This window comes from Triplophysa rosa, linkage group LG17 (assembly GCF_024868665.1).
Source record: "Triplophysa rosa linkage group LG17, Trosa_1v2, whole genome shotgun sequence".
In the NCBI taxonomy this organism is placed as follows: domain Eukaryota; kingdom Metazoa; phylum Chordata; class Actinopteri; order Cypriniformes; family Nemacheilidae; genus Triplophysa; species Triplophysa rosa.
The window spans coordinates 13,452,665-13,464,806 of NC_079906.1; the positions used below are offsets into that span (position 1 = coordinate 13,452,665).

Consider the following 12,142-nt stretch of genomic DNA (forward strand, 5'->3'; position numbering starts at 1 on the left):
TTTTACAGTAATAATGGTAAAATGCAAAAATAAACATACATATATATATATATATATATATATATACACATTTATTTATTGACTGAACTGAACTGTATATATCTGAACTGTGTGTGTGTGTGTGTGTGTGTGTGTGTGTGTGTGTGTGTGTGTGTGTGCGTGCGTGCGTGCGTGCGTGTGTGTGTGTGTGTGTGTGTGTGTGTGTGTGTGTGTGTGTGTGTGTGTGTGTGTGTGCGTGCGCATCCGTGTGTGTGTGTGTCTCTGTGTCTGTGTGTGTTGGTGCGTGTTGTGTGTGTGGAGTGTTTTGTATGTGGGTGTGTCTGTCTTCTGTGTTTTCAACCTTTTCTTGTTTTTGCAGGTACAACTTTGATTGTTTTGCTTGTAGTCAATGTGTCTCATGTACAGCTGCTTTGTAACAATGAAAATTGTAAAAGCGCTATATAAATAAAGTTGAGTTGAGTTGAGTTGAGTTGAGTAAAGTGACAGATGACAATTTTCAGAGATGAGAGAAAAAATGAAGGACGGCAGAAAATATATAAAGGCTGAATAAACAACAGATAAGAAAGACAAGGACATTTTGATACAGTGTGTGAATTGTTATGTATACAGAATGCATGAAAGAGTCATTCAAGCAACAAAATGTTCAGTGTGACAGCACTTTAAGATTTATGAGTTTGTCAGATGTTGAACTGTATGGCTCAAGAAAACACCAGCAACAAAAAACAACTCACAAACAATGTAAGTAAATACAATGATTCAAAGTAAATGTAGGTTACTGTTATACTTGCATGTTTGTGATTTTCAACAAATGTCTGGATATAGAGGAATATGTGTGTGCAGTTAAGGTGTTATATTTTTGTGAGTGTGTAGGTGTGTTTGGAACAGGATTAAGAGATTACGGTCAGTCTGATCATGTGATTATCATGGTCGGTAGTGACCCTGCTTACTAAAAGATTACCCTGGTGAAGGTGAGGTAGTTTGGTTTCTTCTGTCTTTCCTCCTTCTGCCACTTTATCCATCTTATTTTCAGGACATCTCATCTCTCATGGTTGGGTCACTTCATTTTGTGGCTTCCTGTACAGAACCAGGACACCTGAATGCTCAAACCAACACAGATGAGCTAATTTCTTATTCTTTATCATCCAGAAAAGCTGTCTTACTTACCCTCTTCACCTTGACCTTTCCCTCTGGAATCTTTGACCTGGGGTTCCAGGTACACACACCTGATCTGCGAATGCACAGGTGAGTAACTCACTGCTTCATTTCCATCCCCTAAAAAGCTTATACTGTCTGTATATAAACTGTACATAAAGTGTATATATCTCACTAGCTGAAAACCTCTTGACCTAATCAGGGAAACTAGACTAAAAAGGACTAGTCTGTTTCCAATAATATCGGTTATCAACTAGAAAAACTGAGATGTCGCACTAGAAAAGCCATGTCATTTTTTCACTGCCTCTTTGAAAGCAGAAAGTGCCCTAAAACTATCACACCAACAACAAATGATTGCTTTGACGTTGCCAACTTTACAACTGAATGAGAAACAAAAATATTTTTCAGTGTATGAGAATGATAAACTAGCTTTCTTTCAGGTTAAGATAGCCTATTCTGAGAAAGATTGTATTGTTTAACTTAAGCATAAGTCCTTCCCTTGGGAAAATTAGCCATGGTTTTATTATAGTACAGGTGTATATGGTGTTTTTGATAGATAAATTACCATATGTATAACAAAAACCATGGTTAAAATATTGTTACTCATACACAAAGAAAATATTTTCCTTTATATATGCTGTCAAGATAATAAATTATTTAGTATATATTTAAAAGTATATTCAATGCATTCAGATATTGAGAACTATACTAACTTTTTTCCAATATGGAAATGTATTTTATTATATTTAATGTTTTGAACTATTTTATGATTATCCATTATATTCACCATATATTTTGTTTCGTAACGGTACTGTGAGGAGAACATAGTAGCTAAATTTGTGCTGCTGACTATAGTTTTACTATAGAGATATGTTAAATTAGTATGACTGCTATAAATTAGTTAATTTAAACGGGACTAGATGTTGTGTTTTACAGTCTACGGAGAAAATAAATAGAAACTAGTAGGTGGGAAACCAAAATATAAACTAACACGATAATAAGGCTATGCTAATACGACATAATGATACTATTTTGAAGGTGTCTGAAACGACATTAAATATACAGTTTCCTAAAACTGAATTACAGGTAAAAAAATAGTAATTAGTTAATTGAAATACGTAAAAATAAGATTTACTTTAACATTTCGGTCTTTGAAATCCATATTATATTGCAATCGGTCGTAAAATCCATAAATTGTGCCGTGTTCTTGGGTGCAGGTTGTTTGACGCTCTGGCGCCCTCTTGTGGCGAAGCCAATGAACAGCAGGTTTGTAATTACCGCTGATTTTGATCAGCACTAATTAATCTCATTACTGATGAAATATCCTAAAGTGTCTCTCTTTAGGTGTGTTGGATTTCACGATGGCGAATGATATAAATAAATAGCAAGAGTGATTCGAAAGCTTAGTTAAACCAAAGTAACCAAATTTACTACAGTTACAAACCACCATATAACCATTGTATTTGTATTCAAACTATGGTAATACAAATATTAATCAACCTACCAAAAACATGGTTAATTTATGCAAGGTTGTTGTGTCATAACAATTCTCATGTGTCTTGATTATTTTATAATTTGTAGGCTATTGCATGTATTAGGACACAAATATTTAATAAAACAAAAATCATTGAAATTACAGTCAAAACATGCATCTTGTTTGTTTTATGTTTCTCTCTCTTTTCTTTTCCTCTGTCATTCTTACCCTCTAAGGTGTTTCTCCTGTGATTTCACGGATGAGGGACCTTGACGCCTCTTTATCTCAGCTCCATGGCTGGTAGAAAATACATGTTCATTTCCAAACTCTTCCTCTTCTGTTCTCCTCTGCTCATCTGTATCTATCTCCTCACCCCAGCGTGCGTCTGCGGTCCTGCCCGGGCCCCTTTTCTCGCTGGCCAGCCTTTCCTAGTGCTGTGGGGGGTCCCGGATAAAGACTGTTTGGGTCGACCGGACCCAGCAGGATTTGGGATGGAGTGGGAAGGCCGTGTGGCGATTTTTTACGAGGACACACTGGGCCTTTTTCCGTATTTCACCGCACAGGATCGTTCTGTTAACGGTGGCCTACCGCAACACACCAGCCTTGACCTTCACCTCCAGAGGGTGGCGGGGGATCTGACAGCCACGCTACCCCAGGCAGGAGCACCTGGTCTGGGGGTGCTGTGCTGGCAGGAGTGGGCACCACAGTGGAATAGGAATAGGGGTAGTAAAACAAAGTACCTTGTGGAGTCAAGGGCACTTCTCAGGGGATTTTTTCCAGACTGGGGCGCAGAGGAGGTGGAAAGGTGGGCTCAGGTAATGACAATCACAAACCAGAAGTGTTTCTGGACCAGTCTGTACAAGAATGTTATCTTTTATGCTGTCTGTTACATTGATTATATTATGGATTATGATGTCATTTCCTGTCAGGTTGAATTTGAAGCAGCAGCCCAGTCCATACTGATGGATACGCTACAACAGGTGAAGAGACTGCGCCCATAGAGATTATGGGGCATGACCCCTTTTCCCAACTGTTATAACTTTGACTCCGCCCAGATAGCGCTAGCCAATTACACAGGACGCTGTCCCGCGGCAGAAATGGCTCTTAATGATGAGCTGATGTGGCTCTGGAAACAAAGTGGTGCTCTTTACCCAATCCTCTCACTGGAGAAGCTGCCAGAGGGAAGCAAGGGGGCGTGGCTTTACGCAACCAATCAGATAAGAGAAGCGTTGCGTGTGGCGGCACTCGCAGGGACCACTTTTGATCTTCCAGTGTTTCCATTGGTCAAGACTTCATACATTTCCACTAGCAACTTTCTGTCAGAGGTAACAAACATAGGCCAAGTGTGAGTTAAATAAAGCTCATTGTTATTCAGTTTAACCTGAAATTATTATTATTTTTTGTTTGTACGTATATTAGATTGACATAGTGAATACTATAGGAGAGAGTGCTGCCATGGGTGCATCTGGAGTCATTATATGGGAAAGAGCCTTAGCAATTAAAACACAGGTATCTTGACTTCATTCTTGACTGTTCTTTCTATTGTTCTTATGATTATTGTGAATTTCATTTATGTGTCTTCAACAGAAATCCTGCTCAGAGTTTGGCCTATACATTCGTGAGATCCTCGGCCCTTACGCTGTCAACGTCACCACTGCCTCCCGTCTCTGCGGAGTCTCGCTGTGTCAGGGGCGCGGACGCTGTGTGCGCAAGAAAAAAGAGGAACGCACCTACCTTCATCTTCCTTCACCCCACTTCCTGCTTGTGCCAAATGGGGCCGAAGGCGTCCGAGCAACTGGAGAACTTCCTGCTGCTTTTATAAACATTTGGAGGAAGGACTTTCGCTGCCAGTGGTTCGAGGCGTTGGAAGGTGCCGCTGCAGATCAGGAGTCAGATGGCGTGGTGGAAAAAGGACGAAAAATAACATTACCTACAGCAAAGACCATTAGTAGGATAAGCCAGAGTGAAAGCACGGTGGTCACCACAGCTTCAGTTACAGTAGTGCCTACTAAACTAATGATGGACAGTGGAAGCTGTGCACTCAATATACCTGTCGTGCTTCTCTCCTCGGTGATTCTCGTCAACTTCATTATGTTAGATGTGTCTGGAACCGGAGTGTGATGATGGGAGTTTTGTTAACCCCTGTTGGCCTTGACTTTGGGTGATGACTTGTTCATTGCAAAAAGCTTTTTGTTAGAGATTCCCAAAGGAAGAAGAGTGATTTATTTCAAAGATACATAATTTACATAATTTAAATGAGTCACGTCTGAACATATGAGCAGATCTGAATCAGAATCTTTACATGAAACTTAAACACTCTCAAGTGACCAATATGTTGTTTGGCATTTCATAGCTAAATGAACTACCTTCTTATTGTATAAAACAAATTCTAGGCTCTGTCAAAACACAGACTAGCTACGTACCGAATAAATAATTTTACAGATTTAGTGTAAGATTTTTTTCTGTGAAAAACTTAAACCATTTTAACCATCAACTGACTTGAAGGCTATAACCATATGTCATCATTTTTTCACCCTGATTCATCTAAAAACCTGTGAAACACAAATGATGTTTTGAGAAAATGCCCGTTGTGTCTATGCAATAAAAGTCTGAGGTCAGTGTTGTTTGGTTACCAACATTCTTAATATCTTCTTTTGTGCTCTGCAGAAAAAAGAAAGTCACACCGGTTTGAATGGAATAAGGGTTAGTCCATTTTTGGGTAAACTATAACTTTAATGTACCTCAACTCTTTAAGCCCCACAAGCAGATTTATTTTGAATTCAGTGAAGATCAATTCCATCACATCCTCTTAAAGATGAATTCTTGAAGAATGTTGCAATATAAGTAGCTCGAATGAAAGGGTTTAAACAAATTGCAAACCCAGACATGAGCAAACAATGTGTATATATATGCTCATCACACGCGTAAACCTGCACGAGCTACAATGTCAAACATGCATAAGGTGTTTGACCGAAACAGAGATAGCACATCCACATGATGTCCTGACTGCAGCCCGACTGGGCAATAACTCGCCTCCACCTGCCTAAAATATAATCTTATCAAATGTTTAGTCTTCATTTTGTCTCTTACATTTTAACAAGACAGAAACCAGGCAAGTTTACGCTTAATCCTAGCAGAAACTGAATGCAGATGAGTTAAGCGCTCGTGCAAACAGGGCCAACTTCCATAATGAAAACATATTGGAAATATAAAGCCTTTACAAATATTTAGCGATATGACTGGTGGGCTTTAGGTAAATTACATAACATATACAAGCACCCACAGGAAAAAAACTATGCCCTCACATGTATATTCAAGTGTGCTCATATTCTTCAATGACTAGAAAGGGTGACGGAATAAAACAGTGTAATTGAATCCTATCAGGATATCTTTCTCAAAAAAAGATTTTGTAAAAACATGTACTGAGCAGAACCACAAACTATCACAAAAATTCGCATACATCATTCTAGCAAATTTATTTTAGTTGATATAATTTAAAATAAACATCAATCACAGATTGTTCGACATATCAGAGTTTTAGTTTTTAGCAAGACAGGACAGTTCAAGCAGGTAAAGTTCAAATAGTTTCACCATTCAGAAAAGAAATCCCGTTTTTTATTCTCCCATCTCCTTCGTCTATTAATTGAGAGATGTTTTATGACAAACACTTCCATATGACAAAACATTTAATGCATCTTATGACATTTGTCAAAACTCTCCGCACATCAGTCAAGGGCCTACAATTCCTAGGCGAGCCTATACAACAAGTTGGAACTTAATAATGGTCGCTATGAAATCTGGGATGCATGGCATCCGTCCTGCAGAAACACAGACATCCATGAGGAACAGGTGTCCACAGAGCATGGCTTCCCGTTTTCATCCTGGCAAAAACTGGTCTTACACACACTTCTACTCTGTGTTATTTTTGAGGTCTTTACAGGGGAAACTGACACAATCTGTCAAAACACCCAGCTAGACACACGCACTCCACAAACAGGGCAATAATAACACCAATCTGATTATTGCTGCCCAATGACAGTCTGTTCTGTGGTGACACGGAGGGTGTTGGACGGTGTAAGTAACAGGAAGGACTTAACGCTGTTTTCCCAGGCAAAGGCTCTAGAGGGGAGGAGCCACAACAGAAGGAGGTGCTTACAGATGTGATCTCCAATGAAAAGGGTGAAGAAGAAAGCTGTCTGTCTCAAAGGAGACGATCACTTGCAGAGCATTGCTAGGACACATTAGAATTAGCAAAATCATTCCATTGCACGTTATTTAGCAGAATGACTGCGGAGGGCGGAGCCACAGCTTCTCTCCAAAGGGGTGGAGTTTTCTCTTGGCTATGGGTGCGGTCTGCAGCAAGTTACTTGCAGATGGTTTCAAGGGCATCGAGGGTTCGTTTGATGTCCCTGATCTGAGCAGCTAGAGTATGAATAGGTTGCATGGAGCGATCCAGCTCCTCACACCGAGCCATGAGTGTGTACATTCCCTGCAACCACATACAAACACAGATTAAATACATTTGTTAAACAAACAAAAAAACATTTCTGAAAGGCCAACTCTCACCTTTATACTCATGTCCACAGACTCTCCCAAACTGTCCACTGAGTCTCTATACGTCTGGATATAACCCACACTTAGTGCAGTCATCTGGTGAGACAGAGACTTTACTTGTATTTTTACCAATATGTGCAAATACATGTAGCAGTGATGGGTGATATATGGGTCAAAGTTTAGGGTCACTTAATAATATTTTTACCAAATATTAGGAACTCACCAAAACTATAAAAACACAAATGCAACCATAGGAATTAGGTTATGATAAAAAAGTACAAGACTTGTTATATTCTATCTTCCTTTAATCTACCTTTTGATTAAAATTTGTAGAAATATTCTCCTGGCAGTTTATCGGCCAACTTCTTCAGGTCTTACCTTGAGATGCTTTTTAAACAATATTTAAGACATTTTAAACTCTAATTAACTGCTTTTCGTCATTATTCAGTAAAAGTTGTTCATTTCAACAATATTTTATATAGTTTCTTTGTTTGAACAATTATTATTTCACAAAATTTCAGACATTTAGGCACATGCCTTTAAAATCAAAAGATTTGTAAGGTCAAGAGAAACATTTTAGAATAGTGACCCTATACTTTTTAATGATATACTATACAGTCTCTTAATGTAGGACACTTTTTTTTACTAAATGTATGATGATAATTGTATCGTGAAGATAAAGAAATGTTTAGGTTTCCAAAAACATTTTGGTGCCAGCATATGTGTGTCTTGAGTACACTAAGTATTTCTTACATTCTGTATGGTTCCGTTGAGGCTTCGCAGCATCAGTTCTACACTCTGGGCCACATCTTGTGTATGATTATGCAGGTCCACTAGTACTGACGGGTCAATGGGCGGAATATCAGCCGGCCGACGCGAAGAGCCACGTCCACGTACAATCGGCCCCGAACAGTCCGCTACAGGAGTCACATACACACAGAACAAATATTGCAAATACAAAAAAGTTTAACAGATCCAAGACACACGCTAAGGCCACAAGATTTTGTGATCAAGCAATTCACTATTAAAATCTTTTACCAATAAACTCCTTTATCCCCATCAAACATGTCATATACTCACAATCCGTGTCCAGACTCAGACGCGAACTCATTTTAATCTTCTGTTCAAGGTTTGTGGCAATGAAGTGTGTAAGATCTCCATCATGACTGACAGTTCCTTCCAGTTCCAGGGCACTAGATATGGTTGCTCTGCGTCCCTCCGCCTGACCACCTCTAGTCCCGCCTCCTCTTGCCCCACCTCCACAAGCCCCACTGATCTCATCCAGGCTCTTACTGTCCTGCATGCCACGCACAACACGATCCCGCTCTGGCACAGACCGCACACGCACTTCTGCCATTACATGAGCTGGGCACGGTGAATCATCAATGTTTTGTAATAGAGGGTGTGTGGTCTGATCAGGGGGAGGGGCTGGAACAAGGGGAGGGGCCTCATCAGGGGAAACAGAAGTAGTTGGTTGGACTTTATCCTGGAAAGAGGATGAATCAGGATTTGACCGTTCATTGGTTTCAGAACAAGTAGAAGGGTGTTCTGTTGAGAGTGCTTCAACCTGCTTAAATAGTAAAAAAATAATACAAAAAATTTATCAAAAATATAATACAAGCACACAAGTCAAGCACTTCAACTCAAGGCATAGAAACACAGTAAGGCATGCATTTATTGTGACATTTACCTGCACAGAGATACAAGTCTCTTTCCTTTGCTTTATCTCTCTCTTGTTGATGTTAACCTCTCCATTACCATTTTTTGTCTCCTCCTCCCCTCCTCTCCATTCTTCCAGTTCTCTTTTAGAGCGGGCTTGCGTTAGCTCTGTCTCAGAGGATTGTGTGCATGTCATGTTTGGAGACTCATCTATGGGTGCCGTCTCTGAGTGAACTGTGTGCGTTTCTTTGCATACCGAGTCCATGTGGCAAGGTATTTGTTTGAGAGTCTCTGACAATACGAGTGTCCCCTTGTGAGTATCATGCCCTATAAAATCAGCCTCATCACTGAACTTTAACCCCTGGTGAGTGAAGCCATGAGGTCCTGACCAATCAGGGCCCTTCGAAGGTTCAGAGGTGTCCACTCCGTTGCTTGCTGCCTGCACATCTTGACCGATCACAGGAGAGTGGCTCATCCCTCCACCCGCTATTAAAGAGAAATTCATAATTATTATCCATATAGAAGTAAGTCAGTACAAAAAAAACCTAAAAAGCTGTGATTTAGCTGCAACAAGGCAACATGAAAATGTACTATTGACAAATTATTTCCATATTAAATAGCCTATAAAGTATTTACGTAATATCTGCAAGATTGGTTTATTTAGTACACTGTTGCGGATCCTCAACACAAAACACACTTGTCATGATCGACTGTCGCACATGTAAACAAAGAATCAACATGTATGTACTGACTGATCATGTTATGAAATTATAACAGTTTAATTGTACGGTCACCAGTAAGACATTTAATGTGATGACATCATCAGGGTGTTGATTTATGGGTCTTTCACAAAAGAGGAATTAAAATCATATGACGCTGAAATCATCAGACAGCTGAGCTACAGCCTGTGTGAATAATGACATAAAATCCCAAATCTGCCACATTCTCTACATCATTTCACGAGCATATAAGCCAGCTAATAGCATTAAAGAAAAAAAACAGGTTCAGGGAAGCGAAATGTGTCAATTGACGTTAGCTTTGCGATAAGATTTAGCTTTGGTGTAACAGGCCTCTGGATCCGCAGTTTTTTGACAATATATCTGCCAAAACAAGCCGGTTTACGACCGTTACCGAATAGTTTTGGACGATTTGTGACCTGCCAGTGACTTACGATGAGCATGAGCGTTTAAGAAGTTAAATATTTACCTGCAGCTCTTCTTCCAGGATGAAGGTTGCCAGGAAACTGTGTCCGCACTAAATATTTTCCGTACGGAACCACAACGTTGACGTTATAGTTCCGCAAAACAGACAACAATAAATCTCATTGAACAGATTCGAAAAATATATATATAATGAATTATTGTGTTAGATTTATGCGCTAAATTTAAATATAAATTCGCAAAATCGTCTAAAAATAAAAAAAATACAAACACGGGGTATATTCGATGGCCACACTCAGACAAAGACGTGCAGTATACAAATTTCACCACAAGAGGTGCTAGACACCGCCGCACGAATGCAGCAGTCGTAACTAGGCCTGTTCGATTCAAGAAACGTTTCATGCAATACAAATATCTAAGTATTTATAAAGAATACTGTGAGTATGTTGTAAGTGTTAATGACAGACAAATCCCTAGTGAGCTAAATCTTTTTTCTTTACTTTCTAATATCTAATATACATGTTTTATTGTTGCTACTTTTTTTCGTCTTCCCATTTAATGTAAAATGCAAGTATGCTATAGTGCCGACAGGTGTTGAACGACTCCTGTCTATCTTTAACAGCTTTAAGACGTCCAAGTTTAGAAATATTACAAGACTGTGCTTTATACATGCACCTTTCTGCACGCGCACATTGATCTCATCTGTAGAGAGTAAGAGAGGAAGGTCTGTTTTACAGTCCGTCTGAACAAAAATATTTATATGATATTTATATGATTTGTTGTATGTGTGGATTTATCTATTATATCTGCATAGTATGGCAAACAAACCATTTGCTTTTAACCATCAATGCGGAATATTTCAGTTACAATATCAGTTTTTTGTCAAGTCTGATGCGCGCTGTCGTGTTTACAACGGTTGCTATAAGAATTCATCACGATCGACTAAACGCTTAATTCTTAAAAGTATGCGAGGTTCACGGCATAAACTTATAATTATTTTGTTGCTGTAAACTTTTGACACGTTCGTGAATGTTCACCTGTCTGTTACAGTGGGGACATTTCCCATAGGGCTGGGAATCGATTCCATTAAAGGAATCGACTCCTCTTTAAGAGCCTTCATAAACACAAGCCCCGCCCCTTAGTCGATGTCATTGGTCAAGTAAATCACACTAGTTACTCATCTAAACAGTGCAGACTTAAGAAAAAACTGATGGATGAAATCTAGAGCTGTGGAATGACATAAAATAATCTGCATCCGCAAAAGCAAAAGCTTTGGAATTCTTTTTGGAATCGATTCCCAGCCCTACCGATAAGTTCACGAGACTACTGAGTTGACAAATGAAACCAGCTAATGGGCGGGACTTGTGCTTATGAAGGTTCTTAAAGGGGTCATATGACAAGGCAAAAACGTTTGTTTTAGTTGTAATATTTTCGTTTGTTTTAGATGGAATGCAATGTTTATACACGATTTTAGGTTAAAAAACGCTGCATTTTCCACATACCATGCATGTTTGTATCTCCTCTTTGCCCCGCCTTTCTGAAACGCAGTGATTGGTCGAATACTGCAAGTGTGTGACAGAAATGTAATGCCTCTTACCATATTTGGAACATCAGGTTCCTAAGCAATTGTACTGACAGGTAGGCCCACCTTACTTGCAGTCTTAGTCAAATAATACCACGAACTGACGTAGATTTGTGGGGGTGTGGTTACACGAGGGGTTTCAGGCAGGTCTGGATGAGCATTCGCTTTTAGATAGAATGCATCTTTTGTTCAGAAACTTTAATATTTGCAATTTTACGTGTCTAATACATGCATGGGCAACTTATAACACACCAAAGACACAGAAAAACACACATTCGCGCCATATGACCCCTTTAAAGGGGAGTCGATTCTTTTCGGAATCGATTCCCAGCCCTAGTCATAGCATGAATCAAATCGGCTTGTGTGTATTTTTACCCTGCGTCCTGCTGGCCTTTTACAGCTTTAAATTAAAGAAAATGTCACCCACATCAGTAAACCTCAGGTCAGCTTTGAACGTGCCCCAAACCCAGAGATTGAAATCTGTATTATGAAGGACCTTGTTATTATCCATGAAAACCTTTCCCTGTAATAAAGCGCTCTGAGGTAAAATGAGAGTGATGC

The 12,142-nt window shown here is 39.4% G+C and overlaps 2 protein-coding genes across 2 annotated transcripts; one reads left to right on the plus strand and one right to left on the minus strand.

Moving 5' to 3' along the window:
* The first annotated feature begins 1,025 nt into the window (after positions 1-1,025).
* si:dkey-72l14.3 (Glyco_hydro_56 domain-containing protein) lies at positions 1,026-5,069 on the plus strand. Its single transcript, XM_057356312.1, is given in 5 exon segments — positions 1,026-1,242; positions 2,863-3,441; positions 3,556-3,951; positions 4,046-4,135; positions 4,214-5,069. Coding segments are annotated over 4 exon segments (1,542 nt in total). The 5' UTR covers positions 1,026-1,242; positions 2,863-2,919; the 3' UTR covers positions 4,748-5,069.
* A 1,008-nt stretch (positions 5,070-6,077) lies between these two features.
* Positions 6,078-10,127, minus strand: borcs6 (BLOC-1 related complex subunit 6). Its single transcript, XM_057356319.1, has 6 exons — positions 10,046-10,127; positions 8,871-9,325; positions 8,261-8,750; positions 7,934-8,097; positions 7,193-7,276; positions 6,078-7,115 (listed from the first exon to the last, which is right to left on the minus strand). The coding sequence occupies exons 2-6, from the start codon at positions 9,312-9,314 to the stop codon at positions 6,990-6,992; spliced, it is 1,308 nt and encodes a 435-aa protein (XP_057212302.1). The 5' UTR covers positions 9,315-9,325; positions 10,046-10,127; the 3' UTR covers positions 6,078-6,989.
* Between the last annotated feature and the right edge of the window lie 2,015 nt (positions 10,128-12,142).

Bases quoted from the DNA above. Each gene is read 5' to 3' on its own strand.
- borcs6 (XM_057356319.1), bottom strand. From the start codon at position 9,314: ATGAGCCACTCTCCTGTGATCGGTCAAGATGTGCAGGCAGCAAGCAAC. The intron at 7,277-7,933 runs GTAAGAAATACT...CTGTCTCACCAG, and splicing joins TCAACGGAACCATACAGAAT to ATGACTGCACTAAGTGTGGG. The intron at 7,116-7,192 runs GTGAGAGTTGGC...ATGTGGTTGCAG, and splicing joins CTGTGGACATGAGTATAAAG to GGAATGTACACACTCATGGC.